This window comes from Sorex araneus, chromosome 4 (genome assembly GCF_027595985.1).
Source record: "Sorex araneus isolate mSorAra2 chromosome 4, mSorAra2.pri, whole genome shotgun sequence".
Taxonomy (NCBI): domain Eukaryota; kingdom Metazoa; phylum Chordata; class Mammalia; order Eulipotyphla; family Soricidae; genus Sorex; species Sorex araneus.
In genome coordinates this window covers 6,701,372-6,720,752 of record NC_073305.1, presented here as the reverse complement: position 1 = coordinate 6,720,752, position 19,381 = coordinate 6,701,372, and the positions used below count along the sequence as shown (strand labels likewise).

The 19,381-nt window shown below is 64.1% G+C and overlaps 1 protein-coding gene across 3 annotated transcripts; it reads right to left on the bottom strand.

Annotated features, from left to right (window-relative positions):
• Positions 1-395: 395 nt before the first annotated feature.
• BRPF1 (bromodomain and PHD finger containing 1) lies at positions 396-15,204 on the bottom strand. Of its 3 annotated transcripts, none has more exons than XM_055134803.1 (14): positions 15,049-15,204; positions 13,244-13,852; positions 7,738-8,697; positions 6,502-6,685; positions 5,905-6,036; positions 5,641-5,769; positions 4,697-5,006; positions 4,254-4,577; positions 3,749-4,033; positions 3,151-3,298; positions 2,054-2,190; positions 1,837-1,955; positions 1,456-1,610; positions 396-1,113 (listed from the first exon to the last, which is right to left on the bottom strand). In XM_055134803.1, the coding sequence occupies exons 2-14, from the start codon at positions 13,840-13,842 to the stop codon at positions 930-932; spliced, it is 3,666 nt and encodes a 1,221-aa protein (XP_054990778.1). In that variant the 5' UTR covers positions 13,843-13,852; positions 15,049-15,204; the 3' UTR covers positions 396-929. The 3 variants fall into 3 exon arrangements, with proteins under 3 accessions (XP_054990778.1, XP_054990779.1, XP_054990780.1); XM_055134804.1 differs by having other exon boundaries at positions 4,254-4,574; XM_055134805.1 differs by lacking the exon at positions 3,749-4,033.
• Positions 15,205-19,381: the final 4,177 nt, after the last annotated feature.

The following is a 19,381-nucleotide window of genomic DNA, read 5'->3' as shown; positions in this document are numbered from 1 at the left end:
CCCAGTTTCGTTTAATTCCGCCACTCCCCGCAGGCCCCGCCCCTCATAGACACGCCCCCGCGGCCTCCGCGCGCTTCCCGCTCCGCGAGTGGCTGCGACTGGGAAACGCGTCTTCCGGTTGGTTTGGGGGCGGAGCTCGTCCCACCGGAAGTCGAGTTCCCGCCGGCTTATTGGGCCTCCGGTAGCCAATCGAGGCTGAGATGGGGAGGCCAGAGAGCGGCGCGCGCGGCGGCGGACTCCCGGGGACGGACACTGCGCCCCGGCCCGCCCCGCTGCTCGCCCGACCCCCGCGCCCTCCCCGCCGGTCTCAGTCCCCGGGGTCGCTGGGGTTTCTGCTCCCCTTTTCCCAATCCCCCGCCCTCGGCATCACCCGAGACCCAGGAACTCCAGGCTCATTCATTTTCTAAGAATCAATATATTTTTTTCTTTGAAATAAATACAAACCAGTTTGAAAGGTGGGAGGACCTATGGGACGAGGGGAGCGGGGACAGGCTTTTTGTTTAGTACCAAATGACTCTGGCGCGACCCGGAAACGCAGTTACAAATGAGAATAATTTAAATTCTCCGCTAATTACAGTATTTACAACAGCAGGGGAGGGGGTCACCTGGTGCCCCTCTTCCGGGCTGGACAGACATCAGTCCCACTGCTAGGCTGGGCAGATGCCAGCGCACAGCCTGCGGGCCTCCGGGCAGGAGCAGGTGGCGCCGGAGGGGCAGCCTGTGCCGCAGCCTCCCGCCCGGGCCCCACCGCGCTGCACGCGGCCTGCGGGTCTCAGCCTCTGGCCTGTGGACCTGCCCCTCTCCGGCGCTGGGAGTGTCCAGTACAGTCCAGCTGCACTCGGGGCAGGCGAGACCTCCCCCACCCGCTTCCCCTGAGACTGGCCCCAAGACCAGGAATGAGTCAGTGCAGAGGTGCCACTCGGGCAGGCTCAGTCGCTGTCGCTGCTGTCGCTGCTCTGCTCGCCCTGCACCTTGCTGCGGTGTTGCAGGGCGCGGTGGTAGGCGATCTGCACCGACTTGCGGATGTTGGACTTGCGGCCCTCCAGCATCTTCTCCTTGTCCAGGTCCTGGTTCACGCCCAGAGGAACCAGCTTGGTCCTGGGCAGCCACTGCCTGTGGGACAAGGCAAGGGACAAAGCCACTGCTGGGAGGAGAGCAGCTTTCCTTCTTGGACACTGTTGCTGCCCAGTCCGTGCTCACGTGGTTAAGGGTCAGCTTGGGAACGAGGGGTGCAGGGAGAAGGAACCCCCCCCCACCGACCAGAGCCAGTCTCCTGCTTCCCAGGCTCGGACAATCAGCAAGCGCGAGACCCGAGGCTGTGCCAGGGCACGGACCCCGCCCGCTGCACACCCACTGAGGCAGAGGAGGGAAACCCTAAGCCAAGAAGCGCCCCCCACCCCAGGGGGTCCCCAGTTTCTAGTCAGTGGCCTGCCCAGGGCCCTGGCCCGCGCATACCAGGTTCGCTTGTTGTCAAAGAAGAGGACGAGGTAGAGATGCTCTCGGGCTTCCTGGGTCATCTGCTCCCCAAGTTTCAGCACCTCCAGCGGCGGCACAGGGATGGGCACCCCATGATGGAACATGCCTTCCCGGGGCATCTTTGGGTCAATGATCTGAGGGCACAACAAGAGGCTGGTGGGCTCAGCCCCCGCGCTCCGCAGTGCTCCTCACCCACAGACCCGCGTGTGGAACGGAGGCGGGAAGGTGGCCGGCCTCCCGGCCTCGCCCTGCGGCACTGCATCAGGGCCCGAGGGGCGGGGCAGGAGAGCGCTGGGCGCTGACCCGGGGCGGCTGACGGGAAGGCCAAGGGAACTGTCGGCGAGCCAAGGAGCCACGTACCAGAGCTGGGTAGGACGGGTACCCTCGGCACTTGGCCCACACCAGGTCCAGAGCATCCAGCGGGGAGTCCTCGTCCTCCGACAACCAGCCAGCTCCCCGGCCCAGGTTCTTCCTCACCACTTCACGGGAATAGGGGGGAGGGGCGCATCAGCAGTCGGGGGGGTGGCAGCCCCCCGCACCCCCACCCCCCCCCGGGGCCTCGGGCAGGGGTACTCACTGCTGTGGGCCACGCTGCGGCCCGCGCCCACCGAGTAGGCCTCGTTCTCGGTGCCTGAGGTGTCCTCGCTGCTGTCCTCCGGGAAGGTGCCCCGCGAGAAGGAGGGCTTCCCCCGGCCCTGCTTGGACGGGGTCGTGCTGCGGACAAGACGAGCGCTCAGCCCAGGGGAAGAGTGGGGGCCGCCATGCAGGTCCCCTCTCCCGTTCTCTAGGGGGGCCACAACACAGCACAGGGGGCCGGGCCGTGTCTCTGGTCGCACTGTCCCCTCCTTTAACCCCTGGGGTCGGGCTGCAGGGAGAGGACCGCGGCTGGGGCGCTTGCACTGCGTGAGGACAGCCTGGGCTCCGTCCCCGGCACCCCCAGTCTGCTGAGTCGGGAGTAGGTGCTGAGCCCCACTGGCTGTGTCCCCCCCCCTGCCCCCGCAGGAAAGCCGCGGGCGACATGAAGAATCTCGAATTGAGACACTTGCGAGGCTGAGCTGGGCCTGGCCATGCCTTCGAGGCGTCCCTGCTGCCCTGCCTCGGGCACTTCTGGGTCACTCCAGGCTCTGCACTCAGGGATCACTCCTGGCAGCTTGGGGGACCGTATGGGGTGCTGAGGCTCAAACCCGGGTCCGCTGCATACAAGGAGAGCGCCCTACCTGCTACACTGTTGCTCCGGCCCCCAGATGGGAGATTTTTAAAAATTCAGTGTATGTATGTGTGTGCACATGCGTGTGCGTGTGTGTGATGTGCGTGTGTGTGCATGTATTTGAACGCGTGCTGCCCAGACCATGAGGCTGGGATCAAACCAAGCCCGGGGCCCTCGCACGTACAGCCTGTGCCAGTCCTCTGCGCTACTGCCCCGCCCCCGCCCAGGCCTGGTGCTCAGGAAGAAACAGAGACCGGGGACGCTTTTCCTTACTGGACCCTCGGCCCACACCGATGCCGAGGCAGGGACCGAGCCCGCGCCACGGCTGCACGCGAGAGCGGTGTGTGGCACTGAGGCTGTGAGACGGGGGCGAGGGTCTGGCCCGGCGCGCCCCCGCCCCAGCGCGCCACTCTCCTCGACCCTGCTTCTCTGCGGGCAGGGGGGCGTCTCGGGGAGCCCGGCGGTACCTGGTCCGGTCCGAGGCGGCGCTGCTGCTGCTGCTGCTGCTGGACTCCGAGTCGGAGCTGCTCCTCGGGAGGCTGCGGTCGTTCCGGTACACCAGGAAGCTCTTCTTCACCGGCTGGTTCCCGCCGCTGAAGCCGTTGGCTGGTAAGTCTTGGTTTGGGGGTGGGAAGAGGAGGAAGGAAGGAAACGGTCAGGGAGACACAGACGGGCGCGGCGGAGGGGGAGAGCTCGCCTTCCCCTCCCGGGCTGGCACACCCCTGCAGCCTGGGTCAGCTCTGGGCAGTGTCCGTCCCCCTCCCCCCTTAGCCGCAGCCTGGCCCTCCCGCCCTCTCGGGGCAGGTGGCGGCCTCGGGACAGGGACAGGTTCGCGGGCAGAGCTGCCGAGGAGGGTGAGAAGAGCAGAGTGAAGTGAAAGAGTGGAGGGGCCTGCGGGGGGCGCTAGCTGGGGAGCAGCTCGGTCAGATCGGGGGCTGGCGGGGGTGCCAGGAGGCCCTCTCAGCGCTGACCCTCTCTGGGCAACTGAAGGGCGGGTGGCAGTTATGTCGGGAGGGATGGCAGCTGGGCTCACTCTCCTGGGGGCTGGGTGACGGCGAGGCTCACCCATTGGGGGGTCTTCTGTGGATTTATCACTGTCGCTGTCTGAGCTCGAACTGGGCCGGGGGCTCCTCCCCCGCTTGCGCTGACGGACGGGGCCCATGATGGGGAGCTGGGGGGGCCCCACAGGGCTGCCTCCGTGGCTGGGGGTCATCTGGCTCTCCCGGTTTTTGGGGGGCCGGCCCGGCCTCTTGGGCGGTCCAGCTGTCTTCGGGTTCTTTTTGGAGAACAGAACTGAGGTTCTCCTGCCCACCTCATGTGCGGGGGTGGAGGACATGTTGGGACCCAGGCCTGGAGCAGAGAGAGAGAGAAGGAGAGTCGGTGAGGGGCTGTGTGGGGAGGGCGCCGCCCCAGCTAGGGTCGGGAGACGGTGTGGGGGGCGCGGGAGGGGAGAATTGTCTCTTCTGAGTAGCCCGAGAGGAGCTGAGAGGCCCGTGACGGGAGGAGGGGGAGTCCGGCTAGCTGTGCGGGGGGGCTGGCTCCGGGGTCCGCCTCGCCGGGGGGTTCAGACCTTTGCTCGTCTCCTGGCTGCTGCTCTCCTCGGCGGCACTGTCCGTCTGCCCGTCCTTGTCACAGGCGGCCTGGTGGGGCGTGAGGCTGCCCCGGCCCGAGGGCCCGTGCCGGTCGGGGCCGTCGCGGCCGCCTTCCCGCTGGTGCGCGAGTTTGCGCCGCAGCGCCGTCATCTCCTTCTTGATCATCTTGGCGCGCCGGGAGCGGCCGACGCTCTGCTTGCCGGCGTTCACCTCGTCCAGCCGCTCCAGCAGCAGCTTCAGCTGCTCCTCCACGGGCAGGTGCTTCTGGTTCTCCAGCAAGATCACCCGCTCCTCTTCGGCTGCTGGGCGGGGGGAGCGTGGGGGGGGGACGACAGGTCACGGCGGGCAGCACAGACCACCCTCCCGCCTCCAGCCGCCCCCTCCCGGGCCGGGGCAGGCACGCGCGCGGGGCATCACCCACCCTCCTCCGCGTGGTGCGGGGCCTCGTCCCCGGCCAGGCTGTGGGGGAGGTGCATGCCCGTCTCGAAGTCGATGCCCATCTTCTCCGCCTGGCGCCGGGCCTGGCGCAGCACCGCGCCCCCCTGCTCACGGAGCCGCACGGCCGCCCGGTAGAAGATGGTGTCCTTGGCGTTGTACTTGAGGCAGTTGCTGACGATCAGGTTGAAGTCCTCCTCGAAATCGTCAAAGTTCAGGTAGCGGTACGCCTCCAGGTTCTGCTTCATGGTGAAGAAGTCCATGGGCTTCTTGATGTGGTCCAGGTAGTCGGGGACCTGGGGGCAGGCGGGGCGGCTCAGCACGGGCTCCTCTCCCTGCCCCGACCCTGCTCCTAAGGGCCCCTCGGAAACGCGGCCAGCAGCCGCCTCCCACCAGTGACAGGCAGGCCCAGAGCACGGGAGGGCAGCCATCCCTCGCGCTCTCGGGGGGCTCTCCTGCTGCGAGACGGGGATGGAACCGCAGTCAGCGCTGCCCCCCGGCCCCTGGGAATCCTCTGGAAGGAACTGCTGTGCGTCCAACACCTTTCGTCTATTTGCCGCCGGCTCAGAGGAGGCTGCGGGCCTCTCCCTGAGGAGAGCCTGCCCGGCCAGGCAGCAGGGTCCTTCCGGTGCTGAGCTTCCGAAACCCCCGCTCCGCAGGCCCCCAGAGGGTCTCGCTGCCCTGGGCCAGTCACCTGGCCCACAGGCCCTGCCTCCCAATCTGGCCCCTGGGGCACGACAGGGACGCGACAGAGTCCAGGGGACGCGAGTGGCTCCCGTTCGTCCTGGAGCCCCAGAGTCACCAGCCCCTCTCTTCAAGGTCCCCTCCGAGCCCCTGGCCCGGACCTGCAGCAGGACCCAGGGCCAACTGGGAGAGGAACAGAAAGGAGGGGTGAGGGGAAGGGGTTCTTACTTCGTCCAATTCGGTTACCTCGGACAGAGGGACCGGCTCGCTGAAGATGTTGCCCGTGTCCTTCTCCTGGAGCTGCTCCAGGGTCTTGCGAAGGAGGATGAGGAAGGGCGTCAGCTGCATCTCCATGGCGATCTGCTGGACCTTGATCTGACACACGTGCAGGCCCGGTCAGCCAGGCCCGGGCCTGGTCTGACGAGAGGGACCCAGCTGGCTCGGGAACGTGCCCCCGCCCTCCCCTCTCGGTCCCGGGCTCCCCCGCGGCCCCCTCCCCCCGGCGCTCACCGTCTCCCGCTTGAGCTTCTCCCGCTTGCGGATCAGCTCCACGAGCAGCCGCGCGCGCTCCAGGTCGTGCCGGAGCCGCTGCCAGGACTTGAGCTGCTCCTTGAGGGCCCAGTTCTTATCCTCGGAGTCTCTCTGCAGGCCAAGAGGGGGTCGGGAGCTGCAGAGGCAGCGGGCGGAACTGGGGACTGGGGGAGGCGCGGCAGAGCCGAAGGAGGGACTCGGGGAGGTACTGGCGACCCTGCGGCCCACACGAGCGGGACCCCTCATGTGCCCGGGGCCTGGCACAGCCCCAGAGTGTGGACGGATGAAAGAACACCTAGGCCGGAGCGCCAGAACAATGGGTGGGGGGGCGCTCGCCTTGCACGTGGCCAATGTGGGTTCGATCCCCGGCTCCCCATGGTCCCCTGAGCATGCCAGGAGTGATTCCTGAGCATAGAGCCAGGAGTAACCCCTGAGCCCCGCTGGGTGTGGCCCCCAAACAAAATCAACAGCAAAAAGAAACAAAACACAGAGCTCCCCTCCCCACCCGCCTCCACCCCTGCCACAGGCGCCCTCTGGCCCTCGCCCCCAGAGCACACAGGGAACTTGACACTGTACCCTGACTTGGTCACACTGTACTCCGACTTGGTCACAGTTCCTCTGCGACTGCAGGTGCGTCTGCAGGCGCCGGAGCAGTGGGACCCCGTTCCGGGACTGGCGCTTGAGCGTCCAGTAGCTGTGAAGCCGCTGCATGAACTGGCTCTTCCTCTGGATGGTCAGGCGGTTGGTGATCTTACTCAGCCTGCAGCGGGACGGGGAAAGGCAACTGGGAACAGAGCCCGGCGTGGGGCGTGCTCTAGTGCGGCAGGCCTGGGCTCCACCCCCAGCACCACGTGGTCCCCTGAGCACTGAGCTGGGAGCAGCCTCCAAGCCACTGTGTGTGAACCAAAATCCAGAGAAAAAGAAAAGAAGAAATAAAAAACCCAATCTCTGGGGCTGGAGCGATAGCACAGCAGGGAGGGTGTTTGCCTTATACGCCGTCAACCCGGGTTCGATCCCAGCATCCCATGGGGTCCCCCAAGCACCACCTGTAGTAAGCCCGGAACAACGCTGGGTGTGTGACCCCAAAAGAAAGAAAAGAAAGAAAAAACCAGTCTCCCTGCCAACGTGCGGCTGTCAGGGCTGGGCGGGGCCCGGGCGAGGGGTCAGAGGTGGGCCACAGGTTCTGAATGTGGCAGCCCCGAGTTTGCTCCCCAACCGTGCACCAAGGCTTGCAGTGGCCCTCAGCAAGGGGCAGGGGGTCCCTAGTGTGATCCCCTCCCCACCCAGAAGAGCCCAGATCGCAGTCAGCGAAGCTCGTGGCTGAGAGATCGGTCTCTTCCCACAGTCCTGCGGGGCAGCTGGGGTGGCAGTGGCGGGGCCTGCCCGCGTGAGCGGGACCCCTCGGCTGCCAGCCTGCGCTGGGGGCAGCGCGTGACAGGGGGCCCGGGGCAGAGTCACCCGGTGCCAGTCGTGGCAGCGGAGTCAGGAAGCCACACGCTGACCCAGCACTTCCCGAGCCCCGTCTCTGAGGAGTCGGGGATGCTCTCCTCAGGCGCCGGACCCCCCAAGATCGAGCTGGAGGCTGTCAAAAGGGGGGAGCAGGAGGGCGCCCCAAATCGGCGATGGCCACGCTCGTCCGCACTCGCCCCACCGCCCGGACCATCCCTTCCCTGCATCCCTAGTCCTCCCTCCAGGCCAGGCCTGGCGCTTGTGCCTCCGACCACCCGGTCGGGTCCGCAGGGGCTTCGGGACCTCTGGGGACCGGGGTGCGAGAACGCCCATCGCTGCCCGCAGGAAGCCGAGCCCGCGTACCTGTGGGGCGGGATGCAGGGCACCGACACCACCGGGGCCGCCGCCCGCTTCTCGGCCAGGATCTTCCGCGCCTTCTTCATCTTGATCCGGGACTTGGCCTTGGCCTTCTTGACCTTCTCGGAGCTCCAGCTCTTCCCGTCCTCCTCCTCTTCCTCGTCGTCCTCCTCGCCCTCGCTGTGGGACAGGGCGGGCAGGCGGCGGGCCGAGCCCGGGGGCGTGTGGATGTCGCAGTAGGCCGTCTTGCGGACGCTGAAGGAGGTGCCGTTGGCGCCCGTCTCGCGCACGGGCTCCATCTTCATGTAGAGGCCGGCCTGCTGGGCGCACGTCACGTGGAAGGCCGTGTAGCAGTTGGCCTTGTGGCACTGGATGCAGGCGCCCGAGCCGCGCTGCTTGCAGATGTAGCACGTGAGCTTCCAGCGGGCCGGCGGGATGTGCTCGATGCTGTCGATGGGCTCCAGGAAGACGGTGTTGGCGAAGCACACCTCGGGGATCCAGAGCGCGCACACCACGTGGGCCCAGCGCCCGTCGTCCGTCTGCTTGAAGGCGCCGCCCTTGTTGGGGCACAGGGCGCAGTCCACGGCACGCGAGGGCGACTGCAGGCAGCGGCGGCACAGCCACTGGCCCTCGGGGATGTAGGGCACCCCGTAGCACTCCTGGTGCACGGCCAGGTTGCACATGTCGCAGAAGAGGATGACGTTGCTGTTCTGGCACTCGCCGTCGTTGCAGATGCAGCACACGGCGTCCTCGTCCACCAGCGCGTTGGGGTCCCCCTTGTTGTGGCTCTCGAAGTACGACTCCTTCTCCAGCCGGTCCATCAGGTACTCGAAGACCTCCTGCGGGATGGGGCTCACGCCCTCCGCCTTCCGCCGCTCGTTCATGATGTCCAGCCAGATGTAGTCCTCCTCGTCCATGTCATACTCCACCTCCTCGTCCAGCTCCTCCGCGGACTTCTCAATGTACCTGCGAGACGCGGAGGTCACTCGGGGTCACAGCGCGGCTGTCCCCTCCCTGTACCGCCTCGCTACGCCCTGCCCTCCACCCCAGCTGTTACAGGTGCTAGATTCATTTTCTTTCTTTTTTTGGTTGGGTCACACCCGGCGGTGCTCAGGGGTGACTCCTGGCACGCTCAGGGGGCCCTCTGGGATGCTGGGGATCGAATCCGGGTCAGTCACGTGCAAGGCAAAGACCCTCCCCACTGTGCTATTGCTCCAGCCCCCTAGATTCATTCTTAGCTGACAGAAAAGTTTCTGCTGAAGGCGACAAATCCCAGCGGCCCTGCTCACTTGCGAGAAGGTGGCAGAGCAGACGGGAACCCCCAAGTGCAGGTCCTCCACCGGAGCAGGAAGGCCAGGCCAGGGCGCTGGGGAGGGCATCTGCCTTGCACCCGACACCCCAGATGGTCCCTGCACACCGCCAGGAGTGATTCCTGAGTGCAGAGCCAGGAGGAACCCCTGAGCAGTGCCAGGTGTAGCCCCAAAACAAACAAGATAAAAGGCGGCTAAGGCGGAGGAAGGAGGGCGAGGCGGCCAGGACGGAGCCTGGCAGCCCTTGGACACTGCATCTCAGTCAGCCGACACCAGCTGGCAGGTCCCTGTCAGCTGGCACGGCGCCCCTCAAACTCAAGGGCCGATGTGTTCTCTGTGAGCCTGGGGAGACACTGGAGCGTTTACCAGGGGCAGGGTTTGGCCGAGTCACGTGTGTCATCCCCAGAGGGTAGATGTGTTTACTGCCTCCCTCACCACTGAGCTGCCCGGCACAATCAGCTCACAAAGTGGCCCGATTGGCCAGAGATAGCACCGTGGGCAGGGCGCTGGCTTTGTATGCAGCCGACCCGGGTTTGATCCCGGAACCCGGTATGGTCCCTGGAACCCCCTGGGAGTGATCCCTGAGTGCAGAGCCAGGCGTGAGCCCTGAGCACCGCCGGGTGTGGCCTGTGACCAGGAACGCAGAACGGGCAGGCCCAGCACGTACACCCACCTTCCAGCCCCCGTACCGCAGCATCGGGGCTGAGGGCCGCTGCGGGCGCCCGGAGATACGGCGCCTTGTTCTACCTCCCTGTAACGCTACCGGACCTTCCTCCAAACAAACCTGGATTTAAGTTCTCACTCTGCCACTCTGGGGCTTTTATTTATTTATTTATTTATTTTTGCTTTTTTGGGTCACACCCAGTGATGCTCAGGGGTTACCCCTGGCTCTGCGTTCAGGAATTACTCCTGGCGGTGCTAGGGGGACCCTATCGGATTCCGGGAATGGAACCCAGGTCAGCTGCGTGCCAGGCAAACGCCCTTCCTGCTGGACTGTCTCTCTGGCCCCCTACTCTGGGACTTTTAAAGCATCACTGGGTGTTCTGCTGGTGACAGCTGAGGTGACAGCCTTGTCCCAAAGACGCTGTCAGCATCACAACACCAGCTATGTAGGGGCCCGCCGGCCCCGTGCGGCAGGCCAAGGCCCTCTGTGGGCAGCACCCTGCCAGCCAGCCTCCCTGGGCCTTCGTCTCCTGCTTTAATTTTGTTGCTTTAGGGGCCACACCTAGCAATGCTCAGGGCTGACTCCTGGTGGGGCTCAAGGAGCCACAGGTAGAGGCGGGGATCGAACTCGGGTCAGCCGTGTAGAAGCAAGTGCCCTACACGATGGATGAGAGCTCCACGGGCTTAGGTGACATGGTGAGGCGAACATCAGCCGTTCCACACAATGGTCCCATCAGCTAACAAGTTAACTCACTGACTGGCAGGCGCGCTGGCGGCTGCTGGAGGCCCTCGCCTAGCCGCGCTCCGACTGGAGCTGGCGCTGTGCCGACTCCTTCACGAGTGCAGACACAGGGCCCAGCGCTGCGTCCCGGGGGGCCAGAGCGGCGGCACAGCGGGGAGGCACCTGCCTTGCACACGGCATCCCGTATGGTCCCCTGAGCTTGCCAGGAGGGACTCATGGGCACTGCTGGGTGTGACCCAAAAGCAAAAAAACAAAAAAAGAAAAGCAACAGGCCCTGTCGCTGGCCACCTGAACGGACTGTGGCGGCGCAAGGAAGACACAAAGGCCCAGGAACAGGAAACAGCTTCTCTGACCCCAAGACCCCGACGCGGTCAGCCCGATATGGGCGTGACTCGGGGCTAGTGGGAAGCGTCCGCCGCCGTCACACCTGCACCCGATCCAGCCGAGGTGTGAGAGCTGGCGCCCTCTCCCGCCACACGCACCCTCTCGCGTCACATGCCTCTCTCGCGTCACACGCACCCTTCTCCTGTCACATGCGCCGCGCCCCCTCGCAGGCAGGCCCGAGCTACACGGGTCTCGGCACCCTGCCGCCAGCCTCTCTCCCCCTCCAGGGCTGCGGGTGCGAGCGAGAAGGAGCGAGGCCCCGGCGCGGGTGACTTCAGATATTCTAGGATGGGGTTTGTGCGCGCTGGGATCAATCCAGGCCGCATCCCACCTCCTCCACTCGGCTCCATCCAGCCCCCTCAGAGCTTTATAAAAAGCAGATCGTTGCCGAAACATAAGCAACGCTGCTCACAGGAATAACCACATTACATGCGACACACATCCCCGCCGGCCCACACAGCTGAGAACTGCCACCCTGGAGAACAACTGGGGCCCCAGGGGGAAGGGACTGAGTCTGCGGGGAGGAGACGGGGAGGGGAGTGGGGTGGCCGAGACAGACAGACACAGAGACCGAGTGGCGGGGATGAGAAGGCTGGGAGCTCCGAGGCCGGGCCGGGCTGGTTGGGAGCAGGAGCCCAGGAGGGCTGAGCAACTCCCAGCATCACCCCCTCTGGCACCCGCCACCCCCTCTGGCACCCAGGGCACGGCCGTCTCCGCTGGGTGTGCCCTCAGGCCCTCCACACGCTCCCCTGTGCCCCGTTAAAAACATAAAGAGGGTCCAGAGAGACCGCCCAGGGGCCACGGCCCCCATCTCGACCTGTCAACTTGCTGAGGGCCCTGGTGGGTCCCCCAGCACAAGGTCTGCGGGGAGCGATCCCTGAGCCCGCCAGCAGGAGCACGGGTGTGGCTAAAAACAGGGAAAAAAAACCCGAAACAAGACAAGAAGGAGAGGAGGCGGCCAATGCGCAGGCGCAGGGAGAGGAGGCGGGGTGGGTCTCCACACCCGCCAGGCTTCTGGGACACTCGGCCCCCGCCCCCTGAGCCCCGCACGCCTCAGCAGCAGCCTCCACTGACCCGCACACCCTGGACCTGCTGTCCTATGGCCCCAACTCGCAGCAGTTTCTTTCTCTTCTCTCTCGCTCTTTCTTTTTCTTTCTTTCTTCTCTCTCTCTTTCTCTCTCTCTCCATTTTCTTTTCGTTTTTTGGGTCACACCGGTGATGCACAGGGGTTACTCCTGGCTCTGCACTCAGAAATCACTCCTGGCAGTGCTCAGGGGACCATACAGAATGCTGGGAATCGAACCCGGGTCGGCTGCGTGCAAGGCAAACGCCCTACCCGCTGTGCTATCGCTCCAGCCCCAAATATTTTATTTTATCTTTTTTAATTTTATTTTGCTTTTTTGCCTTTTTAGGTCACACCCAGCAATGCACAGGGGTTACTTCTGGCTCTGCACTCAGGAATTACTCCTGGCGGTGCTTGGGGGACCATATGGGATGCTGGGAATCAAAACCTGGTCGGCTGCATGCAAGGCAAATGCCCTCCCCACTGTGCTATCGCTCCAGCCCTCTGTTTTTCTTTCTTTTCCCTGTTGGGTCACACCCAGCGATCCTGGACCTGGGGAAATCTGTGCCTTCGGATGGGTGCTCTGGGTCTAGGCTGCCAGAAGAACATCAGATCTGTTTACAGATGCATCACTGGAACCCCCAAAGCTGCTGCCTCTGATAAGGTGGAAATAGTGCAGTTCTGCAGACACCTCTGTGTGTGTGTGTGTGTGTGTGTGTGTGTGTGTGTGTGTGTGTGTGTGTAGTAAAACAGTTTCATTTAGGGAACTGTAACGGAGCGAAAGTGAGAGCGAGAGAGCAAGGGCAAGCGAGCAAAAGAGTGAGAGAGAGAGGGAGGGAGAGAAAAAGAGAGGGAGAGGGATGGGGATAGGGAGGGGGGAGAGAGAGAGAGAGGGGAGAGTGAGAGAGGGAGGGAGGGAAAGAAGGGGGGAAAGAGAGAGAGAGAGAGAACATCTCAGGTTGAGGGTGAACTGAGAATGGTGAATGCGGGGCCGGAGCGGTAGCACAGCAGGGAGGGCGTCTGTCTTGCACACGCTGCCCTGAGTTCAATCCCTGGCATCCCATGTGGTCCCCTTGGCACTGCCAAGAGTAATTCCTAAGTGCAGAGCCAGGAGTAACCTCTAAGCACCAGCGGGTCTGGCCCAAAAACCAAACATACGAAAAACCCAAAAACTGAAAAGAAAAAAAAAATAACAAAGAACAGGAAACGTGCCAAAAACCCCCGGTTCAAACCGGTTCAAACCCCAATGCAGCTGCCTACGACACGTGGGCCGGTCTGTGCACCCCGGCTTCCTCGAGGTGCGGGGGAGCGAGGTCTGCGCGAGAGGAGCGTGCGACGCGGGGACCTTACCGGTAGTAGGAGGTGGGCCGGGGCGGGGCGTCGGGGGTGTCCTGCTCCAGCTCCCGGTACACCACCTCGGGCAGCTTGGGCGTGGCGCTGGCCGAGGCGTTGTGGTGGTGGTGGTAGCTGGAGTCCCGGCGCTTCTCTTTGTTCTTGTGCTTGCCCGACTTGGGGGTGGCGGCCGGGGTCTCCGTGTTCTCCTTGTTGCTGCCATTCTCGGGGGCCTCCTCGGGGGCCTCGTCGTCCTCAGACACCACATCCAGGTTGTCGAAGATGCTGATGCGGTGGACGCGGCCGTGCAGGTCCACCTCCACCATGCGCTGGGCCTGCGCGTAGCTCATCACCTCGCGGCCGGGCGACTGGGACACCTCGGAGGGGCTCGGCGACTGCTTATTGGCCGGGCGGGACTGGCGCCCCTTCTTCTTGTGCTTGCGGAGGGGGGTCTGCTGCGGGGGCGGCGGGTTGTCGTGGTCATAGTGGTACAGGTGGTACTCGATGCCGCTGTAGCTCTTGTACACCTTGCGGCAGGTGTCCACGGGGCACTCATAGGGTGGCTTCGTCGCCCGCAGGTTGTGGCAGAAAGTCTTCACGTCGAAGTCCACCCCCATGCTGTCACATCTGAAGACAGGGATGGGTCAGCAGAGGTGCAAAGACAGTCCCTTCCGGTGCCCCGAGTCCACTCCCACCAGCCCGCCCTCGGCCCCACGGCCACCCTGCCGGAGGTCTCAACCCGGCCAGCCCAGTAATCCCAGCACGAGGCCGGAGCGATCCTTCTGCCGAGTACCAGGATGCCACCCCCTGGATCCCAAACTTCCTGCCGCCCCCCAGATTCCCCATGAGGAGGCGAGCGCTGGTCTTCCCCCAACGGGTCGTGGTGCCTCCCACTAGCCAGGGCGGCCGGGCACTCCCGGAAGGTCACAGCCTCTTACAGGAACATCTGAGTAGTTATTACCACTCGCCCCTGACAGGCCACCTCCTTACTAGGACTTCGCTGTCTGGCCCCCGGGCGACGTGTTTCTCCGCTCTCCTCTCTCCCCGGTGCTCGGGCACTGCACCTGCTGTGGCCACCCAAGGTGGGGGCTGTCGGGCAGGCCCCAGGGCCCAAGCCACACCCGCACCGGGTAAATAAATAACCCGCCCAATGAACTAAGGTGAGCCTGGAGCTCAGAGAGGGGTGCCGGGGGGCATCTGCCTCGGCAGGAATGTGACCCGGGATCCAGCGATCTCCTCCTGGACCCCAGGAGAAATCCCTAGACTGTCCTATAATCAGCTCAGCCCGACATCCCTAGGGGAGCCGGGTCCCCTGGGGAGTGAGCTGGGCATTTACGCGGGCCCGGGTGCAAACTGAGGCCAGCCGGCCGGGGGCGGCAGCAAGGGCTACCTTCACCCACTGAAGCCACAGCGACGACCAAGTGACTGTCCCGGTCCTCCCCGCGTTGCTGGGCGAGTGGGGACAGCAGATGGCACCAGCCCCCAGGAAGCCCTGCTTGGCCACAGCCTCCGGAGCCGCCTTCCTCGGGGCTGCGACTTCAGCCGTCCAGCAGCCCAGACAAAGCTGGGTCCTGAGGTCGCTGACAGCGCCGCCCCTCGGGCTGTCACCCCGCAGTGGCCGAGAGCCCCGTCGGGAGCCCGGGGGGCGCACAGAGGCTCTGCCGCGGGCCCCCCCCCGGTCCCGGTCCCCGCAGGCAGGGAGGGCGCGGCGGCCCGAGCCGGGCCCGGCGGCGACACCTGCCCGCGGCTGGCCCGGAGGCGCTCCCCGGCCGCGCTCACGGAAGTGGCCGCGTCCCCACGCGGGCCGCCCGCCCCGCACTCACCGGCCACCTCGGGTCCGGGCTCATCGCCGGGGCGCCCGCCGGGCAGGGCGGGCCGGGGCGCGGGAGGCCCCGCTCGGGCGCGCCGACCCCCGCCGCTGCCGGTGCCGCCGGCGCCCCAGCTCTCCCGCGGCGTCGCCGCCCTGGACAGCGCCGGCGTGGCGGGGCCCGAGCCGGCGCGGCGGGAACAATGGAGCGGCGGGGCCGCGCGGGGACGGCGGCGGCGGGGACGGTGGCGGCAAAGGCGGCGGCGGCGGCGGCGGCGACGGCGTCTGCGCAGGGTAAACGCGGCCCCGCGGCGCCGCCGAGCGGCACTTTCGCCACAGTCCCCGCCCGCCGCCGGGGCGCGCGGCGCCGTTCGCGGGCACGCGCGGGGCCCCGGGCCCCCGGGGGCGCCTCTCGCTCCCCCATCTCGGGGTTGCGTGTCTGGACTCGGAACCCGCGGCCCTCAGGCGCCGGGGCGGGAGGGCCGTTTGTGGCGAATCTGCGGCCGCGGACGGGGCGCGCGGGGCCGGGCGCCCGGAGCCCGCCCTGGTCCCTTCCCCCCGCTCCTTCCCCCGCCCTCCCGCGGGCGCCCGGCTGCGCTAGGGACGCGGCCGCGGGCCCCGAGGGAGGCGGCGGGGCGGGGCCCGGACGCGGGGCGGGGCCGCGGGCGGGGTCTGGAGTCCGAGCGAGCGGGCGGGGCGGGGCCAAGAGCCCGAGCGATTCGGCAGGGCGGGACCTGGAGCACGAGCGACCCAAAGGGGCGGGGCCTGGAGTCCGCCGCGTCTAAGGGGCGGGGCCTGGAGCCCGAGCGAGGCGGGTCGGAGCTGGACAGGCGGGGCCTGGAGTGCTAACGCGCCTAAGGGACTGGTCCTGGCGACCGAACAAGTAGGAGGGGCGGGGCCTGGAGTCCGAGTGAGGCGGACCAACGCCGGAGGGGCGGAGCTTGGAGCCCGAGCGAAGCGGGCCGGAGCCGGAGCACCGTGGAGGGGGCGGGGCCTGAAGCCCGAGCGAGGCGGGCCGGAGAAAAAGGGGCGGGGCCCGAAATCCGAGCGAGCCGGAGGGGCGGGGCCTGGAGCCCTAACGCGCCTAAAGGACTGGTCCTGGCGACCGAACAGTCGGAGAGGCGGGGCCTGAAGTTCGAGTGAGGCGGACCAGCGCCGGAGAGGCGGGGCCCTGAAGCCGGAGTGAACTGAAGGGGCGGGATCTGGAGCCCGAACAAGGCGGGCCGGAGCCGGCGGGGCGGACCCTGAAGCCCGAGGGAGCCGGAGGGGCGGGTCCTGAAGTCCGAGCGAGGCGTGCCAGAACTGGAGGGGCGGGGCCTGAAGCCCGAGGGCGGGGAGAGGGCGGGGCCTGCAGCCCGAGCGTGTCTAAGGGGCGGGGCCCGGAGCCCGAGTGAAGAGGACCAGAGCCGGAGGGGCGGGGCCTGAAGCCCGAGAGAGGCGGACCGGAGCTGAAGGGGTGGGGCCTAGAAGCCGAGCAAACCGGAGGGGCTGGGGTCAGGAGTCTGAGAGTGTCGGAGGGGCGGGGCTTGCAGCTCGAGCGCGTCTAAGAGGCGGGGCTTGGAGCCCGAGAGAGGCGGGCCGGAGCCGGTGGACCGGAGAAGGGGCGGGGCCTGGAGCCCAAGCGACGCGAACCGGGGCCTAAGGGGCCCGTGGGCGGGGCTTGCGGGGAGGGGCGGGGCCACCTAGGCCGCTGCGGGCTGTGCGGGGGGCCATCAGTGGACGGAGCTGGAGCAAGCTCTGGGGAGGTGGGCGGGGCCTTCGCGGGCCTCGGACCGTGGAGGTGGGTCCAGGAGGCGGGAGCGGCCTGGGAAAAACCCCGGCAGGTGGCAGGGAAGAGGCGGGGCTGCAGGGAGGGGGCGGTGCTGTGCTGAGGGTGAACAAGGGGTCACTGCGGTGGGGTTGGGCCGGGAAGGAGGGACGGTGGGCGTCCGGAGGCAGGGTTGGCCTGGCGCGGGCACTAGGGCAGCGGTGCCAAGGGCCTGTGGGCAGTAGAATGGCCGGAAACGCGCGAGGTGACCGGTTACCCCTTAGGGCGGTGCAAAAGACTGGTCTCCGTGTGGCTGGGCTGTTCGGAACTCTGAACTCGGGTAAGTGCTTATACGTTCTTCCTTCCTCTGACTTTGTCCGGCGGAGTTCGAAACTGGCAGGCCTGGGGGGCTCTGGAATACTTGGGTGCCACCCAGACCTGCTCCTTCAACAGTGCCTGTTGCTGAGCGCCAAGCTCTCCCGGGATGCCCCGCAAAGTCCCAACGCCTGGAAACCCAATACCTACTTTTTCTTAATGGGAACGTTGCATTCGATCCACTCCAGGGTTTCCGGTGTGTGTGTGTGTGTGTGTGTGTGTGTGTGTGTGTGTGTGTGTGTGTGTGTGTGTGTGTGTGTGTGTGTGTGTGTGTGTGCGCGCGCGCGCTTTGGAGTCACTCCTGGTGGTGCTCCAGTGACCTTGTGGTGCCGAGGCTGGAACCTCCGGCATGCAGGCATGTTCACCAGCCTCGTATGTGTCTTCATGTACAGTGTCTTCCCAAGAACATCTTGGGGTGCAGAGTCCAGCATGTTGTCATGTCTTGTACATGGCAAGTCTGGTTCAGTTCCTGGCATCACATATGATCCCGTGAGCCCCAATTCTGTCTTCATTCCTGAGCACAGAGCCAAGAGTAAGCCTGAGCACAGCTCTGTGTGTATGTAGATATATAAGTATATCACTGTATCACTGTCATTCCGTTATTCATCGATTTACTCGAGCAGATGCCAGTAACGTCTCCATTTGTCCCAGCCCTGAGATTTTAGCAGCCTCTCCTTACTTGCCTTTCCCAACGATTGGAGGCTCTTTCAGGGTCAGGGGAATGAGACCTGTTATTGTTACTGTATTTGGCATATCGAATATGCCACGGGGAGCTTGCCAGACTCTGCCATGCAGGCAGGATACTCTCGATAGCTTGTCGGGCTCTCCGAGAGGCAGTGTATGTATATGTATATACATATATGTATATATTTCCCTTTATAATTAGGGCACCTAAGTTCAATTATTTATTAGGGAAAGAAACAAATTCCTTGTCTTAAAGGAAGGCTCTACATTTTCCTTTGTCCAAAACCTAAAGTCTCTTTTCCAGACAGTAAATCAAAAGTAGGAGGTAGCCCAAAGGCTGCCTCGGGTTACCCAGAGAGAAAGTGACGCCCTAAAGTGATCATATGATACAAGTCATCAAATTACAACAAATCCTAAAAATTGTTCCGATTTTATCATAAGCACCAAGAAGTGTTTTTCGTGAACAATCTCGTATTCCAAAGTGATTAAGGGAAAAAAGGTCACACCCAACTTCTAGAGGTATATCAAAGGCACAAGGAAATTAGGATGGGCAAAAACTTTGCGGGGAAAGGAAGGACATTCTAATACTACTTCAACATGATACTTATGCTCATCTTTTAAACTTTTTTTTTTTTTTTTTGCTTTTTGGGTCACACCCAGCGATGCTCAGGGGTTATTCCTGGCTTTGCACTCAGGAATTACTCCTGGCGGTGCTTGAGGGACCATATGGGATGCCGGGGATCGAACCCGGGTCGGCCGCATGCAAGGCAAACGCCCTACCCACTGTGCTATCGCTCCGGCCCCTCATCTTTTAAACTTTTATTTTACGGTTTCAGGCATCACACATTCCGCACGGCACCCCCCCCCCCCCCCGCACCATCCCAGTGTCTGCCACCCCCCACGGCAAGCTTCCTGCTCTTCTATGTTTATAAAATTCATTTAGGAAGATAAGGAAAGAACACCCTCTTCTGTTAGAATTCCACACGTTTTAGAAGAGAATATCTTAGCCACCCTCAATAAATGAGCTGCCTAGAATTTTAAGCTTCTGTCTCCACCTGTTGATTCTTCAAGCTGCTCAGTTTGGCGGGAGAGTTCATCTTTCATAGAGCATCAAGGAGGAAGCACTTGAATATTTGTGGCATGAAGGAAAAAATGAAGTGAAAAATTCTTGCTTTCTGCACAAGGAAAAAGTCACCACATAATCACAAGTCTGATGCCTTTCTGATCATGAGCTTATTTCATTGTAGATATGCTTGAAATAAATGTGAAACTTGTGACTTCTTTTGCTGCAGTATGAGAAAATTTCTGTAGTGTTTTTATTTTTAATGCTTCATAATTTCCTGCTTGCTAATGGTGCTTATGGCTGCAGGGGATGCTATCTATCACTAACTTCCTTACCTGCCAGGATCACAGATCCTTTAATACAGGGTCTTTGCCTTCTAGGGGCTTACACATAGGTGTGGTCACAATCAACAGGGGTAAAGTTCTTTCCCTCAGGGGATGCTTCTTCTAGGACAGATACTCTTTCAGCAGGACACTCGCC

Bases quoted from the DNA above. Each gene is read 5' to 3' on its own strand.
- BRPF1 (XM_055134803.1), bottom strand. From the start codon at position 13,842: ATGGGGGTGGACTTCGACGTGAAGACTTTCTGCCACAACCTGCGGGCG. The intron at 4,578-4,696 runs GTGGGTGATGCC...CCCCCCGCCCAG, and splicing joins CCCGCACCACGCGGAGGAGG to CAGCCGAAGAGGAGCGGGTG. The intron at 2,191-3,150 runs GTACCGCCGGGC...TCTTGTCCGCAG, and splicing joins GCCGCCTCGGACCGGACCAG to CACGACCCCGTCCAAGCAGG.